This window comes from Rattus rattus, chromosome 2 (genome assembly GCF_011064425.1).
Source record: "Rattus rattus isolate New Zealand chromosome 2, Rrattus_CSIRO_v1, whole genome shotgun sequence".
In the NCBI taxonomy this organism is placed as follows: Eukaryota; Metazoa; Chordata; class Mammalia; order Rodentia; family Muridae; genus Rattus; species Rattus rattus.
This window is the reverse complement of record NC_046155.1, coordinates 29,676,865-29,700,645: the sequence shown is the minus strand read 5'-3', so window position 1 is coordinate 29,700,645 and position 23,781 is coordinate 29,676,865. Positions and strand designations below refer to the sequence as shown.

Here is a 23,781-nt window from a genome sequence, read left to right as displayed (position 1 = left end):
ACCTGTCACTGGAAGTAATTTACATTAATTACATTTAGAACAAGTGTACCCAAATCTACTTTAGTACAAAGATATAAAAACTACAGAGAACAGAAGTGAACTTAACAAGAAAGAAAAAGAAAAAAGAAACACAGAAGCCTTCTCTAAGCCTTTGACAAATGAAAAGATTTTGCAACTGAATTAAGTATTTTAAGACTCGCTTTATAAATGCCTTGAAATGTATGTAGTGTAACAAATGCTCTGAAAACAGTAATTGCTCTTCATCCTTTTACCTTTTCCCAGAAGGACCAGTTGGCATACTTAGAGTTTTCTGTAAGCCGAATTTACCAGGAGGAACATTTTCAGCTGACTGGGATAAACTGATGCTCCGATTCCTGAAGAACTCAAAGCCACCACTTGAACTGGGCTCCTGTGGTTACACAGCAGACAGTAGTTTTAGTCACAGATGCTCTGGCGGTGTATGCCCTAGAGAAGCTGTATAATTTTGTACTAACCTGAGATGTAGGTGTGGATGGAGGGGTCTCAGATTCTCCAGAACCAATGGCTTTAAGAAATCGAATCATGTGTCGACACAGGTCCCATTTGCCCTGTTCCAGTGCTGTGTTGAACAGGAGGGTGGCATGCTGCCTACTTACTGCGGGGACTTCCATATTCTAGAAAAACAACCAAACCAGATAGCATTCCATTTATATGATATAATCTTGGATGACAGAGCAATCCTTCTCTTGACACTTCTCTCAGTCTGAGGAATAAGCTGGCTGGGCAATTTAATAATAAAATTAAAAGGAGCATTTAAAAGTTCCAGATGTGCAAAAGTGAAACAGCTGCTCTGTTTGTATAGTTCACACTACAATTCACTGCACTCCGCTGCACGTTAGCTAACAATACACACGGACATTATTATTATTGCCGTTCTCTCTCTTTGACTGTAAAGTTACACCATTCCCATTACAGGATAAGGAAACGGAGTTATCTAAATTGTTGAAGATCGATAGAAAGCAAGATAAATCTAGGTTTTCCCTACGCCAAAAAAATTAGGTCTGTCTCCTCTAGCACTCTCTGCAAGTCTGACTGAAGTTGTTGCTTCAGGCAGGACCAAGCCCCATAGTTGCACATGGAGCATCCCCAGCTCCTTTACAACCTAGCACCTTGCCTGTTTTTGTGGAGAGCTCCTGATAGGCTGAGCATAGCCCCAGCTAGAGGAAAATCCCGCTCCACAGCCAGTGAGAGCTCCCAGGGCTTGAGGGCAGCAGACACTCTGCTGCGCTGACTTTGACTGCTTGTGACGACAATGTTTTCTCCCACTAGGAGCCAAGCGAGTCCCACCCTGAGGCCCACTTGCCTTGCTTAGACATCTCCTCTGCTCTCAGTTACTTGTCATGGAGCAAATGTGTTGACAAGAGATCTGCTTCAGTCTGAGATTTCAACTGGGCTTTTTGTATAAATGAAAACTATTGTGTGGTATTATTTAAGAACTTTTGGGTAGCCTTTCAGATTTGCAATAGTACCAAACTTTTGAGCCCCTTTATCAAATAATGAAACAAGTTTCCCAAGGTCTTATTAGAATCCTTTCAGGAATCTTACATTGTATGGAAATAGACCTATTATTGTAGGTAACTCAGACCCTTCTGTAATGCCCAGAGTACCATTCTTCTCACTGTTAATGTTTCTCACATTTCATTAGTCTGGTGTAGTATTTCTAATGGAACATACGCATCATATATAATATATATGAGAACATTTCAGCTGCTGGGATGGCTCAAGAGTTAGGTTCTTGCTATGCAGGCCAGATGACCTGGATTTAGAATCCATGTAAAACCTCTGTAGTCTCCACACTAAGGTGGGGGTGGAGACAGGAGAACCCGCAGAAGCATGAAACCCAGCTCTCCTGACTTCGGCAGTCGGGAAAAGCTGGAGAGACACTGTCTCAAAGGTCGAAGGCAAGAGTCAACACCTGAGAGTCCTGTGCCTTCCACAGGCTAAGGGCTGTGCTTATCTGAACTTATGTACACATACATCCCTATACCGTCAATCTTATTTAAAATTATATTCTGAAATCATTAATCTGTTTTAGGCCCTTTTAGGGACAAAAAACTAAAATATTTAGGAATGTCACTTTTAAAAAGGAAATCTCTGGTCACTTGGCAAGCCTGAGTTTTTCAGAATGAAAGACATACACGATAAGCTATGATCATTCCAAAATGGTCTAATTCCATAAACCTGATCATAAGGACACACCTTCTCCCTCCTACAGTTAAGACCACGAATTCTTATCCCCTCACAAGGACAAGCGTTACCTGTAGGATAATAAGGTAAGAGGCAGCTGTGTCCAAATCCTGAGCCATCAAACATTCCTCGAATAAGTCCTTGGGGTTCCCAACAGCTGCAAAAAGGTAATTCCACAGCGCATACTCAGTCTTCCGGGCGCAGTGCACGACTGTCTGAAGGAAAAGGGGGAACTCGGTGATAAACTTCGCCACGGTGGGAAGCAGTGGGTCGGGAATGGGCTCCCGTGAGGTAGCTTCTTCTTCCAGCACTTCATGGAGCATGAGCTCCAACACATGAGGGAAGTAAGGTAACGCAGCGCACGACTGAGCCAGAAGGAGGGCTTGCTCGCCAAGGTTCCTGACCAGGAGCTGGCGGAGGATATGGTGGAGGTAGATCTGAGAGGTTCTCTCCACAACGCAGAAGGGGAAGAGCACCTCCAGCTGCTCCCTAGCACTGTTCCGTGTATACAGAGAATCATAGAGCAGAGTGTCATTGACAGCACCAAGGACCAACGCGTCTTCAAACAGAACGGCGAGGGGGTAAATGTTGATGTGGAAAGGCAGCATGATCCGCTGGGACAAGAAGGAGTGGGGCTTGCGGTGATCCCTGGGGAAGAGAGGCAGCCAAACCTTCATCCCCGCACCACCACAGCTCAGCCAGAGGGCCTCCAGAAGGTGCCGCTTCTGTTTGTTTGCTCGACAGGTGGTCCAGACATTTTCCACTGACTGAGCTAGTACAACGGGAGGGCAGAACGGCAGCTGAGGGAGACACAGAATACAGGGATTTGGGTTCTCCGGTTAAATATGGAAGTTCTTAAGTACATAGGTACTGGCTTCACAGATGTTCAAAATAAATGTCTTTTTTATTTAAAGGGACATTTATTTAGAATTAGAGAGAGAATAGTAATCTTTCAAACTATATGCACTGAAATCTAAAATAAAAAAAAAAACCAAAAACCCCTATGATTACTAACCTCTATGTTTTTTTCCCAATAAATAAATGAAATTTACAAAACTGTACCTAAGCAGTAATAGTTAGAAAATGAGAAATTTTCTTATTTCAGGTTTTATCCTTCTTTCTTCTTAAACCCAGTTGTAAGATGAATTTTATGTATATTCTTAGTGTCTAAGTCACAACACACCACTTTCCCCTTAAATTCCTCTGTTCATAAGCCCTGACCTGGTAATCACGCCTCAGGGCCTGAAATGCCTTACAGCGTTACTCACGAGTTTCCTTTGGCTAGGGTTACTGTCCTTCTCCCGGATCTGAGGACCTGACCGGTCCCTCTGCATCATGATGAGCTGTCCTGCAAGGTTCAGCATTATGCTCTCTGCATCACGAGCCTGAAATTCCCGAAAGAAACTCATCAATACTAATTTATAGGCATGTTCTTGGCATTCCTCACCACCTGGTAAACTTATAGGTTAACAACCAACAGCATTTACTGGGGTTGCACTAAATATAGCCATCTTGCTAGGCTCTATGGGAAAACAAGTTTCCTGACAAGACAAAGTAACACACACACGCGCTCACACACACACACACGCACGCACACATTGGAGCTGACCTCAGTGATCCAGCTGCTGTCACTAGAGAAGGGTTAAAAGGAGGAGACAGCATGGAGGCTTGGAGGTCAGAAGTAGGAAAAGGTTGTACTTTAACCTAGGCATGAAATGTAAGCAAATACATGCAGCTATGACGGAGCGGCCCCGCTGGGAACCGTGAGAATCACCTGCCAGCTGGGCAGCAGCAGACCTTTGGGGAGAAAACTGTGACACAGAAACCATCTTGCACATCTCTCAAAGGACAGAGTCATTTTAAAAATCCATTTAGTCAGGATAAATTACTGTATTTTACTATGGAGATCTTAATCAGATGCCAGAGTAAAGAGCCTGTGATTGTCATTGTTAACCCACCACCCACTTGAACAAGGACATAGCAGGAGTTTGAGAAACACTGCTATCAGGTAAGTAATGGAGTTTCATCTGTACAGGGGAAGAGTATGTTGACTTAAAAAAAGCAAACAGAACTTACTGCCTACCTAGGCATGACAAAACAGGAAAAGCATGTTTGAATCAGAGGGCTTCATGGTACAAAATCTAAGTGAGGTATTGGAGAAACAGGGTCTGTTGCTGGAGTGGTGCCTCAGTGGTTAAGGGCATTTACTGCTTTTGCAGGGGACCTGAGTTCCGTTCCTAGCTGACTTCTAATTCAGCTCCAAGAGATCCAATTCCCTCTCTCTATTTCCCTCCTATTACATTTCAACTGTTTCACTGGTCCTTCACTAAGGGAAATACCTCTGTGTGAAGCCCTCTTAAACTGCTGCACTCCTTACTAACGATGCTACTGATCACCACTGGATCCAGCTTACACCAAGATTTTTCCTCTCTAAATCTGCCAAGGTAGACGTTATGCTATCTATTCTCTGATATCTAATCCAATCCTAAAATTTGTAGGCATTTTCCTTGAACTACAATGTTAATGAAACAATTTTTTATTTTTCTCTCAGTTCATATTTAATGTTAATATTACAATGGTGCTTTTTAATAGCTGATTTTAATGAGTGTACAAATAGGCTCAATGGCTTGTTCATGTAGCATAGCATATGGTGGTTCACATACGCACCGCTCACTTCTGTATTTGAACGTTTGGTCCCCGATTGGGTGCGCTGCTGGGTAAAGATTAGGAGATTTGGTCTTTAGATGAGGTGTGTCCCTGGGGTGGGAGGCGTGTCCCTGGGGTGGGAGGTGTGTCTCTGGGGTGGGAGGTGTGTCCCTGGGGTGGGAGGTGTGTCCCTGGGGTGGGAGGTGTGTCCCTGGGGTGGCTTTTAAGGTTTCAAATGGACAAGCCATTCTCAGTGTGCTCACTTGCTGCTTCACTTAGGTGCTTATCCAATCAATCTCTCTCTCTCTCTCTCTCTCTCTCTCTCTCTCTCTCTCTCTCTCTCTCTCTGCCTCCACTTATAGATCGAGATGTGAGCTCTCAGCAGCTGCTCCCGTGGCCTTTTGCTTTCGCTCCTCCACCATCACAGACTCAAGTCCTCCGGAACTGTCAGTTCACTTAAACCTTCTTTTATAAGTTGCCTTGGTCATGGTGCCTTATCATAGCAATAAAAAGGAAACCAAGACAAGCAGTAGCCACACTTTTCATACTGCAGCTTACCAACACTGCACTGGGTGATTCATACAGGTAACCTATGAGCTTCTTTCTTGTGGTATAATTAGACTAATTCTCCATCTCTATAATTTCTGAGAATGGAAGATGATTTCAGACATAATTCCATTTAGGCTCTATGTTTTTGGTAAGAAATCTTCATATGAACTTCCTACTATCGCACCTTGGGAAGAACACAACATTTGTTTCATACAACATTGATACTCTGATGACTACGGCTTCACTGTGATGTAAAGTTTCACGTTATAACAATCATGGCTGAATCAGTTATTTTCTTGGGACATAAAATGGTGATTCTGTAATTTTCACTTTTCTTTAAAATCTTGTAGCAGGAATTGTGTGAAACAGAACTTTATTTTACCAACCAAGGTGGCCGGTTACCATGACAGAGCTTACGGATGGAATGAATGGGAGCTGCGCTGTAAGGAAGAAAGCAAGTGATCAAGTTCAAAGAGGAGCCCGGAGCAGCGAAGGAGCTCACGAGCACGGCAGACGTGACGACGAGCACGGCAGACGCGACGTGGGGCTGCTGGCGTGCAGATGGCAATGTTACAGTGTAGGAGCCAAGAGAACCACAGTGATTTACAGAGTGGCTCTTATTGTTTATTTTCCCAATTAATAGGGAAAGGGGCAAGCTGTTCCCAGTCAGGATCCTTGTAATAACAGCTGATAACAATTTTAACTGCAGTGTAAAATGCAGTTTTCTATAATCTTATGAAAATGCTCAAGTTTAATGAAGTACCTAAATTATAAGAAAGCTGGGTAGAGCATGACAAATCTACATATTATAGACTTCCTCTTTCGCAATAGATCCCCAGTTACATATGGTTTGCAGCCTGCCCGGGAGCTGAAGCAGCAGCCTTGGAATAGGAAGAGACGGCAACCCAGGTGGTCCCAGTGCCATTGTACACCCAGTTACTACCCATCAACTGTGGGGTTATGCTCTCCCTAACTGCCAGGCGTCCTCTACACCCTACGTTCATTTTCCTTCCTTCCAGCCCTCTCCTCCTATGCTCAGGCCTCATACACCAGTGACAAAGTCAGTACGGCATCCTCTGTGGTGCCTCCCTTCATCAAGTTAGAATAAACACTGGTTTGAAATAAACGTCTAAAGCTACCAATATTGTCCACAAGACTTCTCTTTTCTTACAGCCTTAGCTCTAGACACGAAAAATTTTCAACCCTCTGATTGCATCATGTTGTCTCTTGTCTGAAAACCTTTGCATGACTGCCTGAATTTCTTTCTCTTTGTTGAGAACTCTCCTACTTCTGCTCCAGGCTTCAAATCAATTACTATAGAAAAGCTTTCTGATTGATTAAACAGACTACACCAGGTTCCTGGCCTATGCCCTAGGTCTATGTGTGCACTTCCTTGTTTAATGCTGACCAGCGCTGGTCTCCTTGGCCTGCCACTAAAGCTCAGCACCTTCATGCAAGGCACACTACAGACACTTAGCACGGATTGGTTGAACAAGTGAATGACACAAAGACTCATGAAGACATTAAGGACTGAGATGTAAATTACCACGAGCTCTGAAAATGCATCAGTACCTGTTGTGGCATTTTCAAGGTGATGCCATTCTCTGTACTCACTGACGTCAGTGTGACAGACACCACCAGGAAGGGATGAGGAATGTACCTCGACATGGAGACCTCCTGAAGAACCTGAACACTCGCTGTCGTATTCGAACTGTGGAAATAAACAAAAAAGTTCATAACTCAACGATGTTCAGATTTGTTTTTCCTTTGCAGTTGCTATATTACAGCACATTTATGTCTACACAGCAGACCCAAATGTCTTCTCCCCATTGTCCTCTTCTCCCTAATATCCTCCCATTAAGATTACTAATGTTGGGGCTGGAGAGAGGGCTCAAAGGTTAAGAAAAACCTGGGGAACGGGGGGTTGGAGACAACTGTGTGGTTGTGAGATGACAAAAGTTTAACTACTGAAGTAGTAATGTTTTATAAATTTATTTTTTTTAAGATTTTATTTTATTGTATGAGTACACTGTAGCTGCCTTCAGACACACCAGAAGAGGGCATCAGATCTCATTACAGATGGTTGTGAGCCACCATGTGGTTGCTGGGATTTGAACTCAGGACCTCAGGAAGAGCAGTCAGTGCTCTTAACCACTGAGCCATCTCTCCAGCCCAGTAGTAATGTTTTAATTTTTTATCTTTGCATTACTAATCCACCACAGCACTTCAGCACATACCTAATTCAGGTACTTATTAAAAAACATATACTTGAGCTGGAGGGATGGCTCAGCAGTTAAGAGCACTGACTGCTCTTCCAGAGGTCCTGAGTTCAAATCCCAGCAACCACATGGTGGCTCACAACCATCTGAAATGAGATCTGATGCCCTCTTCTGGTGTGTCTGAAGACAGCTACAGTGTACTCATACAAATAAACAAATCTTAAAATACACAAACACACACACACACACACACACACACACACACACACACACACTTTTAAGAACAAAGGACAACTCTTTGTGTGGCCTACATGCTGCAAGTTGACTGATGTCAATAGTAGGAGGTTTTGGTGCTGCAGACTACACTGTCCACTGTAGCAAGGAAGAGGTGGGCTTTCTGAGGGTAGTTCTCAGCTTCTCACAAGTACCTGAAGAGCAGACCAGTCATCAGCCACCAACTCGTAAGCTGTGGGAAAAGTATCTAAGACTCATCTCACCTAAAATCAGAGCTCTGCTCCCCTCAGCACAGGGAGGAAAGCTCAGACAGCCATGCAGGTCCGTGTGCTTTCCTTCAGAGCCACTACATCAACATCCCCAAAACTCCTTATAATGAAACGAAATATGCAGCAGACGGAAAAGGCTTTAGAAAACCTGAGACAGGAGTGAGAGAGACTCACCCATGTGATAACTTACCCATCAGATTTTCTTTCAATACTGTAGAGGCATATTGAACAGTCTGCTCTAAACACTACCACCATGTCCCGGAAGACACTAAGCAGTAATGTTTCTATTGGTGCTTTGGTGACATGAGCGAAGGCATTGTCCAGGTTTGATGTTCGTAGGTAGATTCTGAGCTGAAGAAGAAAATAAAGAACATAAAACTCAGACGGTCACCGTCACCGAGGGTGTTAAGTTCTCGGCCAGCCTATCTTCATCTGCAGACTCCTCCCCCATTCACTTTAAAGTAACAGGAGTCAAAAGAATTAACAACATTTTAGCACAATAATGAATGTTTATATTTTGGGAAGCTAACTCTTCATAAATAATCGAAGATAACTTGATCAAGATTGAATATAATATTATTAGACCATGGTTCAGATCTGTGTACACAAACCTGATTACTGAGACAACCACATCCTCAAAACCACCATATAAATCAATAAATAAAGCTATCCTTAAGAACATATCCTTAAGAAGTCATTCTTATGTATTCTTTACTTGTAATGTTTTATTATCAACCTTTAGATATTCTTTTCCACCTAAAAGGTTATTCTTTTTAGGTTTATTTGCTTCTGGGACAGGGTTAATATTTAGCTCAGAATGGAGCTGAATTCACAATCCTCCTGTCTCAGCTTTTTGGGGTGCTATAATGGTATCTTACAATTCAATTTGTCATTTTGAAAAAGAACAGGAAGAACCCAAACAGTAAGTGTACTATTGAAATATGCTAAATTATTGGAACAAAATGCTTTGTTCAGTTTTTAATGGCTTATTGTCTATTAAAATTAAATCATGCCTAGCTCTAAAATTAACTATTATTTCTGAGAAAAAAAAGTTACCTCTTCTTGGCGGTCACTTAAGTTGTAACAGGCAAGGACCATAAAGTCATTCCACCAGGCTAGGCCACCAGTCACAATCATATTTTGCTCCTTAAAAGAAATATGTAAGATGCACTAACCTTAATTATGTTACTCAAATTTTCAACAAATACAGTACTCTTAGAAAGCTCATATTATTTCTGCTTCATTCTCTCTCACCTAAACTATTTCTCCAGGACTTCTATTAACAATGTACCATATCCTGTTTAAAAAAAAAAATATTCCTAAAAGAAACAGCTGTGTCATTCAAAATATCGCAATACTATACACCATCACTAATCTCACACCTAAAACAACTTGATTTAAATTGTGGCTTTATTCCTCAGCAGATGAGTGCATGGATCCCAATCTTTTGGCAAATGATAGAACTAGTGTCCTAACTGGGTTGATAACACCAATGCATTTAAAAGTGCGTGCCTGGTACACAAAAGACACCTACTTTAATTTTTTTCATTCCTTCCCGTTTGACTCTCATAAAATCTAATTCATCTCCCTCTGACCCTCATCTCCTCCCCACCTCCTCCTGCTATCTGGATGCACATATCACACACAGAATGACCTCTTAATTTTGTGGACATTTAGTCTCCCCACATTAGATAACTCAGTCCTAAAGGTAATATTAAGCCCTAGGCTAAATAATTATTGCTACTAATCTTTTTTCCCAGGGTCTGAGGTCTGGAATCTTCTCTGATGGCTCTTCTACCTCATTCTTTGGGTGGCATCTCTCTGTCAAAGCTACTGGCTGACCAGCCTGGCTTCTCCACTCGATGCCTCATCTCCCTTCCAAGGACGGCAGTACAGTGACTTGCCATTTCCATCGCGCATCTACATGGCCTCTGGGGATCTGAGCTCAGGATCCCTGGCTTTTACATAAAACACTCTAATGGCTGACTCACCTCCTAACACCTATCAATGATCTTAACAAGAATGAAAAGCCAATTATCTCAATGCAAAATCCTTTATCAAATATCAACTATTTTATCAAAAGGGACTTATTATCAAATATCAGTTTCTCTTCCTACTTCTCTTTTCCTCCAAGAACCTGTAAATACAGCAAGTGCTTTATAGTTGAGCTCTCTCTCCAGCCTCAGTATAATTTTCTTTCTTTTTCTTTTTCATGCTTTGTATCTTGAAATTTATTTTTCTTAAAAAAAGAAAAAAAAAAAAGACTAACCTGAGTAATGTTTCCAAAAAGTTTCCATTTCTTGGTAAGTAAAGAATAATGCGCGAATCCAAACTTGCCAGCCACAGCGATATTTTGTCCAAGTTTATCAATAGCTGAAAACTGTTTAAAAAAAAATTAAAACCTCTTTCCTGCATATGATATAAAGTACTTAATAAAATATAAGGCAAAGAAACTACTAATACATATTTGCTAAGTGATTTAAATATAAGATGCTATACTAAAAGCCCCAATATTGATAGTCATATTTGACAAAAATAGAGGAGAATCCACTACTGTGTACTACACAGTAGATCAAGTATTGAAATTTCTGTTATGAATCCACAATGGCTCATCTCCCGGAGTGACTGACTATTACAACACCAACAAAAACAACAACTCACCCGTATAGGCCAATTGCTTTCTAGATAGGTGCTGGAAATCTATAGAAAATAACATATCAGTTTGGTAAGACTTATGGAGTGTATTTCAAATTAAAGCATAAACAGCACACAAGATGAGACCCTGCTCCCTGCATACGGTTCGGGCACTGTGCAGTACCTTTAGTGACAGCCCTTGGAACTGGCATCTGATTAGGAACCAACATTTCCATGTCCTATCTTAATCCTTCCACACTTCCCCACACAGCACTGCTTGTTTCTAATATCAAATCCAATATAAACTGACTAAGAAGCATGTGATGGTAAGCACAGACTGCAGCCAACAGCCTCTGTCTGCTGATGTAGACCATTCCCAAAGAAATGGCAGCTCAGCAAGCGCTTTGGTTTGTAATGGAAATCTTTATTATTTACTGTTGTGATAAAAAAAAAGCAATGCATATAAAATTAATCAATGTAAATACAAACAAAAATTTTGTTGCTTGAGACTAGCAACTGGCTTATTTTTTTACCCTATTTCTTAGAAGCACCCATGCACCTGTATGAATATGCTTAAACTACTATTTTTCTATTTGGCTGCTCAACTTTCCTGATCCACAAGAACCCTTAACATACTACAGATATTAGGCCTCCATCCTAAGCACCAATGTAAACACAGTCCCCGTGGTGTCTAGCTTACACCTTTGTTCATGCTATCATTTTACCAGCGCTACCATACACTCAATAACTGTAGGTTATTAATGTGGAGTAAGTTTTAGCTCTATACACTCCTGGTCTATTAATTAGCTTCCAGGAGCAGTTGGAAGTGGAATGTGAATTAACAGAAAAACAGAGCAACTGAAGAGTCTTCTGTTCCTGGAATAAGAAAAGCTTCAAATTTATTCATTTGACTCGAGAAAACTGGATATATGCAGAAAAGAAACCCAAATCAGAAAACCATATAAAGTATAATCAAATCTAATAAGTATAATCAAATCTAATAAAGCTGCATAAAGACAAAAAGAGAATCAGGTGAAAGCAATAAACCCAGAGCACTTGCATTACTCTCAATAAAATTTACTCCTAAAGGGTAAACCGCAGTTATCCCTTCAGTCAGCTTAAGAGTACAAGTGAATTAATAGCTCTCCATTACTTAGAAAAGAATGTAACGAGTGTACCAGAGTAAGCAGCATGCTGCCACTAGGTAAAATAATAAAACCCAAAGAATCCTGCCCTCCCCAAACTTTGATGATTCACTAAATTCTATGAAATGTGATGTGTGAGCGAGCATGTCCCTGCAAAACTGATTCCAACATAGACTCAGCAAGAGCTTATCAAATCTTCACACTCTGATGTACATCCCTTCCAAAACAAAACAAAACAACCCCCTCAAACCCAACCTATTGTTTAACCTTCAAAGTCAATGAAATACTATAAATTATAAATAATGTATCTTCAGGACCCAAACATGAGTTAAAATAATAGGCTTTTTAATTTTGTCTGAATATTTTATTACTAGAACAAAATATCCATTTTTCTCTAGGGTCACCTTCTTTGATCTATGTGTCATCTGAACTTTGTACTATACACTTAATGCTGTGTGTGCCAAGGAAGAGGGAGCTAGTGAGGAATGGAGAAAGGAGGCCATAAAGGTATGCATGAGCAGGGCCCAGGCACGAGCAGGGCCCAGGCATCAGGCACATCCCTGGGGTACTGAGCTGGGGTATAGGAAGGTCTTGCCCTTCACAGAAGGCTTCGCCAACCTCTCTTTCCTCAACGGGAACTAACTGCTTTCCTTCTTTTTTGTTCTCCTGTTAAACGCTGTCTCCAGACTAGACTAGTTTTCTCTAACTTGTGAGACTAAAGGACTTGCCCCAGCAGATTTGATCTTTGACAAATACCACATCTCCCATACCTGATAAAATTAGAGAGATGTGAGCAAATCACTTACAAGCAAAATAGCCTTGAAAATTGACTACTGGGCTTCCTAATGAAGTACCTGGTATTTACCTCTGGCATTTTGTAACAACTATTCTTTCCAGGTTAAGTATAAAGTCAATATCCTTAGAATACTAAATAAAGACCTTGTAGAAACCTATGTTTACATTATACAAAACACTGAGCTCAACAAAGAAAACAGCCACAAACTAAAAAGCTTTTCACCTTGTGTTCCAATGTGTTACTTTCTAAACTTGTAATTAAGAAAACTAAATTTGAAAAATAAACTGAGAAAGGTATCATCTCTATAACTAGCTACTCTTTAGTTTAGCTACAGACATGTAAGTAACAAAATCTTCTAATCCAGAAGGTAAGTTGTATAAAACAGAAGGGTTGAGCAAACTAAAGAAACAAACTGCAGTGGTCCAGATGATGGGCAGAAAGCACAGCAGAATCAGTGAGGCTCATTAGATGACCTCCATATAACGCAGTGAGCACACAAGACAGAAACCACACAACCAAACCAACTTTAATGGAGAATGTGGTCTTGCCCTACATAAGAGGGTAAGAGGGAAGGGGAACAAAACCATGCCCCCCATGCTTTTCCAGGGAGTCCTCGGGAAGGATGAAGGAAGCTTACAAGGTAAAGCTTCTGCACTATATAGCCAGTCCCCAGAAAGACCACTACCACTCTGCATTCAGTCGCCAGGCTCCAGTGTTAGCCAGCAAAAAGCAGGGCAACTAGTTAAAACAAAACAAAACAAAAGAAAACGAAACAAAACAAAAAAAACAAAAAAGCCACACGGGCAAATTCTAAGTTTTAGTACAAGGTCAATAGTAAATTATATGATTCAACATTAATAATCAGACTTTAAAGTACACTGGATTCTTTACTTCAGTGTAGACTGTTTTGAGGCTATGTAAGCTAGTACCCTGTGTGATGCTGGAAGAGTCATAGGAACTTCCTCACACACGAGCCTGTTGGAATTCTATGAAATTCGAAATTAAAATTCTATTTCAATGTAAATGTCTTAGGCACACAGCTGTGGCATTTTTAGCTTATATCTTTATTAGTTTTTAAGTGTTTATTTCTCATTTGGGTTTAAAAGGGTTCCAAAGCAGAATGAAGTTTTGGCATTTTTACTTTATTTTTGTGAACTACTTGTTTAACCTAATGGTAAATAAGTTAACCTCTTAACAAATATTTTACCCAAACAATTTTATCTTTATTTAAAAGTAAAAGAACAGAGATGAATAAAGAATTGAAGAGACCTAGGTAAATGCACACTTAAAACTTCATCTGGGAACATGACTCCTGCTGCTGCCTATCCTAACATCAGTTCCATGTGCTTGTTTAGTGGAAAGCTTCATAGACGGCTAAGGGGCACTGAATTACTGAGCTGGAAGGAAATTCAATTGTGTTATGCCTGAGGGATGTTTTAGTTCCAGACCTACCTTCTTCGATCCTCTGTTCTACTTGGCTCTCTGGTAACACAGACCTGGCTAGGCAGAACTGGCATTGATTCTAGGTCAGTGTAGAATGAATAGTATGGGGAAATGAAAATAGCAGAGAAATGGCTACAGGAGAGAAGGGAGCAGTGGAAAATTTTAGTCAAGGAAGTAGCTGATGCAGTTTTATCTTTAAAAATGTTACTAATTATAAAATGGAATGTACATAGTTTGATTCCACAAGGTTATTAATGTATGTTTAATACATTTTTCAGTGCATACTACGAGTCAATGTAGGAGCTATTCCTCCTTTAACCCTCACAGAATGACCAGTTTTCCATCTTTCATTTTCTTTACTCAAAATCAACTGAAAATAACATGAGAGCTGCAGCAAACTAGTAAGATATAAGCAGAGAGAAGGCAAGGAATTATGGAAATAGAACTGATTAAAAGAAGTTAGTGTGGTAGTGTACATGTATGGTCCCACCATTCAGGACCAAATACATAGCAAGACTCTCAAAAGAAAGGAAAGGAAAGGAATCAAAAGGAAAAAGACAATAAAAATAAATTGACTAAAAGAAACTAATCTAATAGCAGGCTCTGCCATTTTGGTATTAGGAGAAAGAAAATATTTAGAACTTTGAAACTAGGCATACAAATTTCTTAAAGAAATTTTGATTTACTTACTGTACCAAATTAATCTTAATTGGCATGCAAATTCAGAATTAATCCATCTCAAATGTCAAATCTGTCAAAGTTGCTAATTGAACCTGCTAATTTAAACGTGGTATCAGGATGAATCCATAATTTGGAAAAACATTAAATCATAATAAAATTATGAGCAATAGATTTCTCAAGTGTTCGGAGGTTTGCAATCTGGGTCAGGTGTAAGTGATTAACTGCTGAAGCTCTAAGTCAGCTGTGGTAGGTGCCAGTCAAGTCATCTCTTGCCATGCAGTGGATACACTTTGGACTGTCCAAGTCCACTGTGCTAGATTAAGTGAAACAGAGGTTCAACGTAAAGTTATCTTCACTGAGGGAAAAAGAAATAAACTTCTAGGATATACTCTATCAAGGAGAGAAAAAAAAGGCAAGGAAAAAACACCAAAGCATTGAGAGCTATAACGATGAAAATAATTAAAGACTGGTTCCAAGTGACTCATTCCTGATAAGTGAGTCAGTGGTAGTCAGTAAATGAACACTTACCTGTACAACATGCCAATGTCGATGTCCAAGTAAAGTGCTTAATCCTGGAGCCTCTAGACCTCCATCTGCAAATGGGCTCTTCCCGTGTCTGGGCATATGCTCAGTGCGTGCTGAGGAGTACTTCAGATTTTGGGTCTGTGAGGCTTCTCCACAGTTCAAGTATAAGCGATCTTCTCCCTGAAGTAACACCTGTTCTTGGTTACTCTTGATGGAGAAAGAAGGGCAAAGGGGAAAACAAAGAAAAACACTCAGTATTAGGTAGGGACCATGGAGTAACATGCCATTTTAGTTTTATTACTGAACGAGTACCATCAATCAATATTGATCACAGAAGATTCTCAAGATGTTCTCAAGATGAGAAGATTCTTACATTCAAATCAGACAGTGGTAGCCTATCCCTTTCCCATTTAGTCCAAAATAAATCAAGGGTGGTTTATATATATCTTTATGTATACGTGTGAGTGTGTGTGGTGCATGTATGTGTGTTTGTAGGTGTGCACGTGATGATCCAAGGTTGATGTCAGGTCTCTTCCTTAACAGTTCTTCTCTACCTTATGCACTGAAGCAAGATCTCTTGTTGAATCTGGACATTGTTACTCTGGCTAGGTAGACTAATTAGCTTGTTCTGGAATCCCCCACCCCTACCTCCTTCCTGCTGAAACTACAGATGGCTGCAATACCCACCTGGCTTTTACATGGGTTCTGGGAATTCCAAAATCCAGTCCTCACTTACCCACTCACTGAGCCATCTTCCTAGCCACAGAAGGAGGCTTTAAAATTATCTGGAATTGGGGCTGGCTGACATGGCTCAGTTGTTAAGAGCACCAGCTGCTCTTCCAAAGGTCCCAGCAACCACATGGTGGCTCACAACCATCTATAGGGAAATCTGATGCCCTCTTCAGGCAAGTGGATGTGTGTGTGTGTGTGTGTGTGTGTGTATGTATGTATGTATGTATGTATGTGTGTGTGTGTGTGTATATATATGTATATATATGTATCAGAACACTCATACATTAAATAAATAAAATAAAAATTTAAAAAATTATCTGGAACGAGGAAGGGCAGGAATATACTCTCTTTTTCTTTTTCTGTGGATCCATACTATAGTATAGACTTCTGAGATCTGAAGTATTTTCACATTAATTTTCAATGTATTCTAAAATGTAAATAACCTGTTACACCACTTATTGTTAAAAAGTCATTGATGATGGTACTGAGATATGTACCCATAGCATATATCTGTAGCATATTAGAATACATAATCACTGTGATCCTCTTCAGCCTTCCAAGTGTGTGGTATTACAAGTGTGTGCCATTATACTCTGGCCTCAGAGTTTTTGTTATTTGTGTGTGTGTGTGTGTGTGTGGGGGGTCCTTCCTCAATCACAGGGTCCAGAGCTTGTTGACTCTTGTTTGCACCTTCCCAGAGCCGAGATCACAGGCTCGCCCTAACATCATCAATCTTACCCTCAGGTTCTCAAGCTTGGTAAGCAAGCACTTTATTTACTACGCCCCAACCACCTAGAACATTATTTTTTAAGGTTTATTTTACTTTATATATGTAAGTACACTGTCACTGCCTTCAGACGCACCAGCAGAGGGCATCAGATCTCATTACAGATGATTGTGAGCCACCATGTGGTTGCTGGGAATTGAACTCAGGACCTCTGGAAGAGCAATCAGTGCTCTTAACTGCTGAACCATTTCTCTAGTCCCCACCTAGAATATTTTTAAGAAGTATCAAAGTAGAACATACTTTGGGAAAATCTAAATTAGTCAAGTTGTCTTACATATAAATATGGCTTCTTTCAAATTGCTTGTAGCATTATCTTTTATAAAAGAATAAAACACTAAACACAAATAAACCCTGCCCCTCCCCGCAAAAAAAAAAAACCCAAACCAAGTATAAAACATGTTCAGAAATAAGACTTTGTCATAAATTTATAGAAATATTTGAATCATAGAAAATACACAAAGAATAAAGTTAACAATTTAAAAAATATATTAAATCTGTGAGACATGGAAAATGGTCTAAAATTCTGCCATAATCAGCATTAAAAACAAAACAACATCCCCCACCCCCAGGTTTTAATTACTTACCATACAAGGGTTTACAGTGAGTACACTCTTGATAAACTGAAATAACAAAATGCTGGGCTCTTTAACTGCACTCCCGAGGTCAGTGTCAGTTTGAGTGTGCTGAGAACCAAATCCACTGATTACCCATAGGTGATAGCCTTCTGCACCCCAGCTCTTGAAGAGAGAGAAAAAAAGTCAAAGTAACACAAAGTTATTTTGATTTCTTTCCTAACCTCAGTGAATTACTGAAAAGAGTCAATATATGCAATAACCCACAGCACAGTTCTTGTCTTCTGAGTGCTGGAGCAACCATGACAGATGACAGAGACAAGAGCCACAACCAGGGAAGACAGCTGGCTCAGCAGGTCAAGGCGCCTGGGGTCAAAGTGCACACATTGCGGTCTGATCCCCAGAATCCATGGAGTGGTGGAGAGAACCAACTCCATAAAGTTGTCCTCTGGCATCTGCATGGAGGCCTGCTCACATATACACATATCATCCACACAGACACACAAAATAATTATTTAAACAAACAGAATCAATGATTCTTGTCATCTAGTACATCTTAACTATCTCCAGAGGGAACCACCATCACTGCCCTCCGCGTAGAATGGTAAAACACTATATAATTTCTCAGCTTCAAATTCAGGATCACAACCCTAAAATCCTTTTGTAACATCTCAATTTTATTTACCTGCTTCTTAGCTCAGTGAGAAAATGTCTACAACAGAGGCGACCTTTGTATACAGCAAAGAGCCCTGGGTTGTCAGCTGTGACACAAGTGTTTTCACTCCAGCTTGACCCTGTTACTGTGTTGGCCAAGGTACCTAGTTTCTCTAGATAGAGGTTTCTTCAGTTGAGAAATTTACAGTAAAAGATTGAAATATATTTTGCTAAGCCCAGTCAATATTAGCATTCTGTAACTAGATTCCACTGTGCAATTTCTGAAGCCAGCGACTTTGAGTCTGTAAGCCAGGGTCATGCACTGTTGAAGCTAAATCTCTGTGGAGGGTGGGGGCACAGGCCTGTAGTCCCAGCCCTGGGAGACAGAGGCAGAGGCAGTGAGGCCAGCCTGCTCTACAGAGTGAGTTCCAGGACAGCAGGACTACAGAGAAACCCTGTCTTGAAAAACCAAAAAGGGGGGAAAAAGCTAAATAATAGTTGTTTCGTGTGTATGTTTGTGTGCACAGGTATACATGGAAGCACTGCCCTCTCTTGAGTTCTTTGAGGTAGAGCCTCTCTGAACCTGGAACTAACTAACTGTTTGAATCTTTAGTTGGTGTCTGAAATACCAACTTAGCGGACCTGATAATAATGGTTAATACATGCAATTTAAAGGCACCGTCTAGTAGTTACAGAAATGTTATTAAACTAAAAACTTGTGTTTGTGTGTGTGTATGTATATGAGGTATGTGGGGGTCAAATGCGTGTGTGCATGAGCGTGTGTGTGTGTGTGTGTGTGTGTGTGTGTGTGTGTGTGTGTAAGCCAGAAGGCAGAAGGGGTCATTCCTCAGAAGCATATTTTTTTAAGACAGTCATTTCAAAGGCAAAGGCAAGAGGATTACTAGGGCGAGCCTGGCCTATCTACTTGAGGCCAGCCTTGGTTACAGTGCAAAGCCCCCCATCTTACATACCCAAGTAAATAAATCTCACCAAAATAAAGTACACGGGAAATATCTACCGAGACAAAACTGCTCTCTGATTTTGTGAGATCAATGTGAGAAACAGAAGAGGCCCTGAGGTTTGTAACTTGTAGAGGTTTACAAGCTGCACCTGTGTTTAAACAGAAAGTACTCACCATGGAGTTGATCTTAAGGGGATCTTTTTTGGTACCATCTGACCTGTAACTAAAACAGAACAGAAACTTGATGTCTTCCAACAGCGTATAATATACATACCACTTACCTTCAGCTAAAAAAAAAAAAAAAGCAAATTGATTTTGTGCTTTTAAAGCAAAAAAAATACAACACTAGTACATGAAATGGAAACACTTATGTATCAATATTTTATTTTATTTAAAGATTTATTTATTGTATTTATATGAGTACACTGTAGCTGTCTTCAGACACATCAGAACAGTACATTGAATCCCTGTTACAGATGGTTGTGAGACACCATGTGGTTGCTGGGATTTGAACTCAGGACCTCTGGAAGAACAGTCAGTGCTCTTAACCACTGAGCCATCTCTCCAGCCCACTATTTTTATTTTATTTTTATTTTTTTTTGGTTCTTTTTTTTCGGAGCTGGGGACCGAACCCAGGGCCTTGCGCTTCCTAGGCAAGCGCTCTACCACTGAGCTAAATCCCCAACCCCCCACTATTTTTATTTTAAAGCAGCAGTTTAGTTTAGTTTTTCATAGTACTATTTATGTAGCCCAAGCTGGTCTTAACATGAGGTCATATACATAACTGGGCTCACAAAAAGAAATTTATTTCCCCTAGTGTTTGGGATCAGTTATATAGTAAATGTCAGTTTTAGGAGGGTAAATGTTTGGAGAATCAATATATTCTCAATAAGGTAAATCTGAGCTTTCCAAAGTGTTTTGGTGTAAGAGTAAAATAAGGGTGGATGGGACTAGAGGTCATATTAAGTGAGATATACTAAACTCAGGCAGACAGAGAGAATATCCCATTGTCTCACCTATACAGAATCTATACATAGGCATGGCAGTGAGAGGGAACCATGAGCAAAGTGTGTCCTGAGGAAAACATGAGGAATCAGAGAGGGTATTGGGCTGAGGAATGACAGATAAAACACTGCATGTTCTCTACCATGTATGCAGTCTAGATTTACATACAAATGAAATGCAGCATGAAGACAGAGGAAGCTATTTGGTGAGAAGAAGGGAAAATCTGGGCAAAGTGCATTGATGTGCATGTGAAGTAATCCTAAGCTCTAATGCTTGCTACTATCTTGTACATTATTAAAAATTTTTAAGAGTAAAATAGGTTTTTTTTTTTAAATTTTAGATAAAGGTAGCTCTGTAACCTGCATTTCTGAATATATGGACTATCAGGGAAACAATGGGTTATTTATCTAAAGTCTCTCTCTTTTTTTCACTCACGCAAAGTCTCCTCCAAGTGTACAAATCAGCTGGGCTCCAAACACACTCCATAGAGAAAGACCTCCATATTCCCAGGTTACTATTACAGCACTGTTGTCAGGAGACCATCTAATCAATTTAACAGCTCCTGTTTTGTTCCAGATGTCTGTGAAAAGACAATGAGAAGGGTTAAAAAGATTGTTCAGAAATACTTCATACGTTTTTTTTATAAGCAGTATGTCCAAATCTGAACAAGTACAACAGCACACACTACTTGAATTCTAACTAGGATGAACCCTGTCTGTGGAGGTTCCTGAAAAATAAGGCCACCAGCAGCCTTGACCTGAACAACTTGGGAAACAGGTGAATTATGGGAAGTGAAGGCTGGCTTGTCCTGATTAGCTTGAATAACTACCACTGTGTAATCCTCAAAGCCTTCTGTTTTGTATGAACCAGCTTCTGTAACATGGGGTAAGGCTGCAGCAAACACTTTATGTAACGAGCATGATAAAAGTGAATGCGGGAAGCAGATATCTGTCTTTGTAGTCCATCAGATGATACCAACATAAATTTTCATATTAAAACCATTATGTTGAATGTCTCAAAATTCTGAGGGAAAGTACTTTTTCTCCGAATTTATTGTCAAACTCTGAGAATCTTTATCATTACTGGTGATTCCCACAGCATGTGACGGTCAGGAGGTAAAGGTCAGCTCACTCACCCACACCTGGAAATCTAGTAAGGACACCAGGTAACGCCAAGATTATAAAGGCTGCATTCATGATTCATCCAATATACAGAACAGAACAGAAACAAAAGCTCCGTGACAGTCCCCAACCACATGTGATTTGTAATTTGTAAAATTAATATAGTTTAAAAACAAAACAAAACAAAACAGAAATACCATTTGTACAGAGAATACAATGTAGAGACCTAGTAGTAACTCAAGTGATCTTATAATGCAACGCAAGTCCTGAAGCACCCACAAACCTCACTGTCAAGAAGCAGCGGCTCTTAGACTCAAAGTCTCTGGATATTAGGTTAGTGTAGACGCGGCATAAAACAACCACTCTTCCTATAGCTAAAAAATGCTTCTTATGCCAAGTCCAAGGACCTGAGCTTGATCCCTAGAACCCACGGTGGAGAGAACCAGCTCTCCAAAGTTGTCCTCTGCCCTGATAAGCATGCTGTGACATGTGTCTTCTCTCCTTCCTCAATAATAAATGAAATAAGAGAAAGGCTGGGTGATGGCTTAGATTATAAATTTGGTTCACAGAGCCCACATAAATGCCAGGGATGGTGCCATGTGCCTTCCATTCCAGTAATGGGAGCCAGAGGCAAGATCATCTCTGGGGTTTGTAGTTGAGCTGACGTGGGCCAGTTCCAGATTCTGTGAGGAATCCTGTCTCAAAGACCAAGCTAGAAAGTATCTGAGGAAGAACGTGATGCCAACCTCTGGCCTGCACACACAAACACACATATAACACACACATGAGAAGACTGTGATGTGGAGCAGAATGTACACAGGCCAGATAAAGTGAACAGGCTTTACACATACAAACAAAGGCCCAGCCAGAGACCGGTGTGCCTTCCGGTTTCCACCTGTGCCAGGAGCAGAAAGCCACATAGTCCACACCCCAGTTGCAGCTCGACTCCCCAGGTATTCTGACACATCCAGGACCACAGGTGAGACCCCAAATCTCGTCCCAATACTTGGCAGAACGGGGACCCCTGCAACCCCGGGACACAGATACCCTGCCCAGCCAGAGACGATTGCCTTCCAGTTTGCACCTGTGCCTGGAGCAGAGCCTCAGCTCTGGATCCCCACCCACTCAGCCCACATCCCAGCTGCAGCTCAAACCCTCAGGGGTTCTGACACATCAAGGATCACAGGATCAAGGGCTCACAGGAAGGACAGACTCAAGGCAGAGACAGAGAGGCCAGATAAGACCTCAGATAACCAGATGTCGAGAGGCAAGCGCAAGAACCTAAGCAACAGAAACCAATTTGACTTGGCAACATCAGAACCCAGTTCTCCCACCACAGCAAGTCCTGGATACCCCAACACACCAGAAAAGCAAGATTCAGATCTAAACTCTCATTTCATGAAGATAATAGAGAACTGTAAGAAGGATATAAACAACTCCCTTAAAGAAACACAGGAGAACACAAGTAAACAAGTAGAGGAAACACATAAATCCTTAAAGAAATACCGGAGAACACAATCAAACAGGTGAAGGAATTGAACAAAACCACCCAGGATCTAAAAATGGAAAAAGAAACATTAAAGAAAGTTCAAAGGGAGACAGCCCTGGAGATGGAAAACTTAGCAAAGAGATCAGGAGTCACAGATGCAATCACCGCCAACAGAATACAAGTGACAGAAGAGAGAATCTCAGAGGCAGAAGATACCATAGAAAACATCGACACAACAGTCGAGGAAAAGACAAAACGCAAAAAACTCCTATCTCAAACATTCCAGAAACCCAGGACACAGTGAGAAGATGGAACTAAGAGTAACAGGTATAAAAAAGAGTGAAGACTCCCAGCTCAAAGGGCCAGCAAACATCTTCAACAAAATCATAGAAGAAAACTTCCCCAACATAAGAAAGAGATGCCCATAGACATACAAAAAGGCTACAGAACACGAAACAGATGGGACCAGAAAAGAAATTCCTCTGTCACATAATAATCAAAACACCAAATGCACAGAACAAAGAAATAATATTAAGGGAAAAAGGTCAAGTAACATATAAAGATAGACCTATCACAATTACACCAGACTTCTCAGCAGCGACTATGAAAGCCATGGGCAGATCCTGGGCAGATGTCATTCAGACCCTAAGAGAACTAAAATGCCAGCCAGACTACTATACCCAGTAAAACTCCCAATTACCATAGATGGAGAAACCATGATATTCCAAGACAAAACCGAATTTAAACAATATCTTTCCACTAGTCAAGCCCTACAGAGGATAGCAGATGAAAATGTCCAAGACAAGGAGGGAAACTACACCCAAGAAAAAGCAAATTAGTCTTTGCTTTTTTTTTTTTTTTTCTTTTTTTGGTTCTTTTTTTTTAGCACAAGCATAGCCTCCATCAACAAAATAACAGGAAGCAACACTCATTGGTCCCTAATATCTCTCAACATTAATGGACTCAATTCTTCAATAAAAAGACATAGGTTAGCAGAATGGATATGTAAACAGGATCCAGCATTTTGCTGCATATAGGAACCTCAGTGACAAAGACAGACATTACCTCAAAATCTACTTTCAACCAAAAGTTA

General features: G+C 40.6%; 1 protein-coding gene across 2 annotated transcripts in view; it reads right to left on the bottom strand.

Annotated features, from left to right (window-relative positions):
- The window catches only part of Ric1 (RIC1 homolog, RAB6A GEF complex partner 1), a 90,749-nt gene that overhangs the window by 7,548 nt on the left and 59,420 nt on the right, over positions 1–23,781 (bottom strand). For both annotated transcript variants that reach the window (XM_032891780.1, XM_032891779.1), the window contains exons 9-21: positions 20,514–20,658; positions 19,248–19,296; positions 17,471–17,623; positions 15,371–15,574; positions 10,805–10,843; positions 10,413–10,523; positions 9,200–9,289; positions 8,334–8,494; positions 6,994–7,132; positions 3,495–3,611; positions 2,298–3,026; positions 495–653; positions 273–409 (exon numbers count right to left, since the gene is read on the bottom strand). In XM_032891780.1, coding sequence (XP_032747671.1) covers positions 273–409; positions 495–653; positions 2,298–3,026; positions 3,495–3,611; positions 6,994–7,132; positions 8,334–8,494; positions 9,200–9,289; positions 10,413–10,523; positions 10,805–10,843; positions 15,371–15,574; positions 17,471–17,623; positions 19,248–19,296; positions 20,514–20,658 — 2,233 coding nt within the window. The remainder of the gene's footprint in view (positions 1–272; positions 410–494; positions 654–2,297; positions 3,027–3,494; positions 3,612–6,993; positions 7,133–8,333; positions 8,495–9,199; positions 9,290–10,412; positions 10,524–10,804; positions 10,844–15,370; positions 15,575–17,470; positions 17,624–19,247; positions 19,297–20,513; positions 20,659–23,781) is intronic.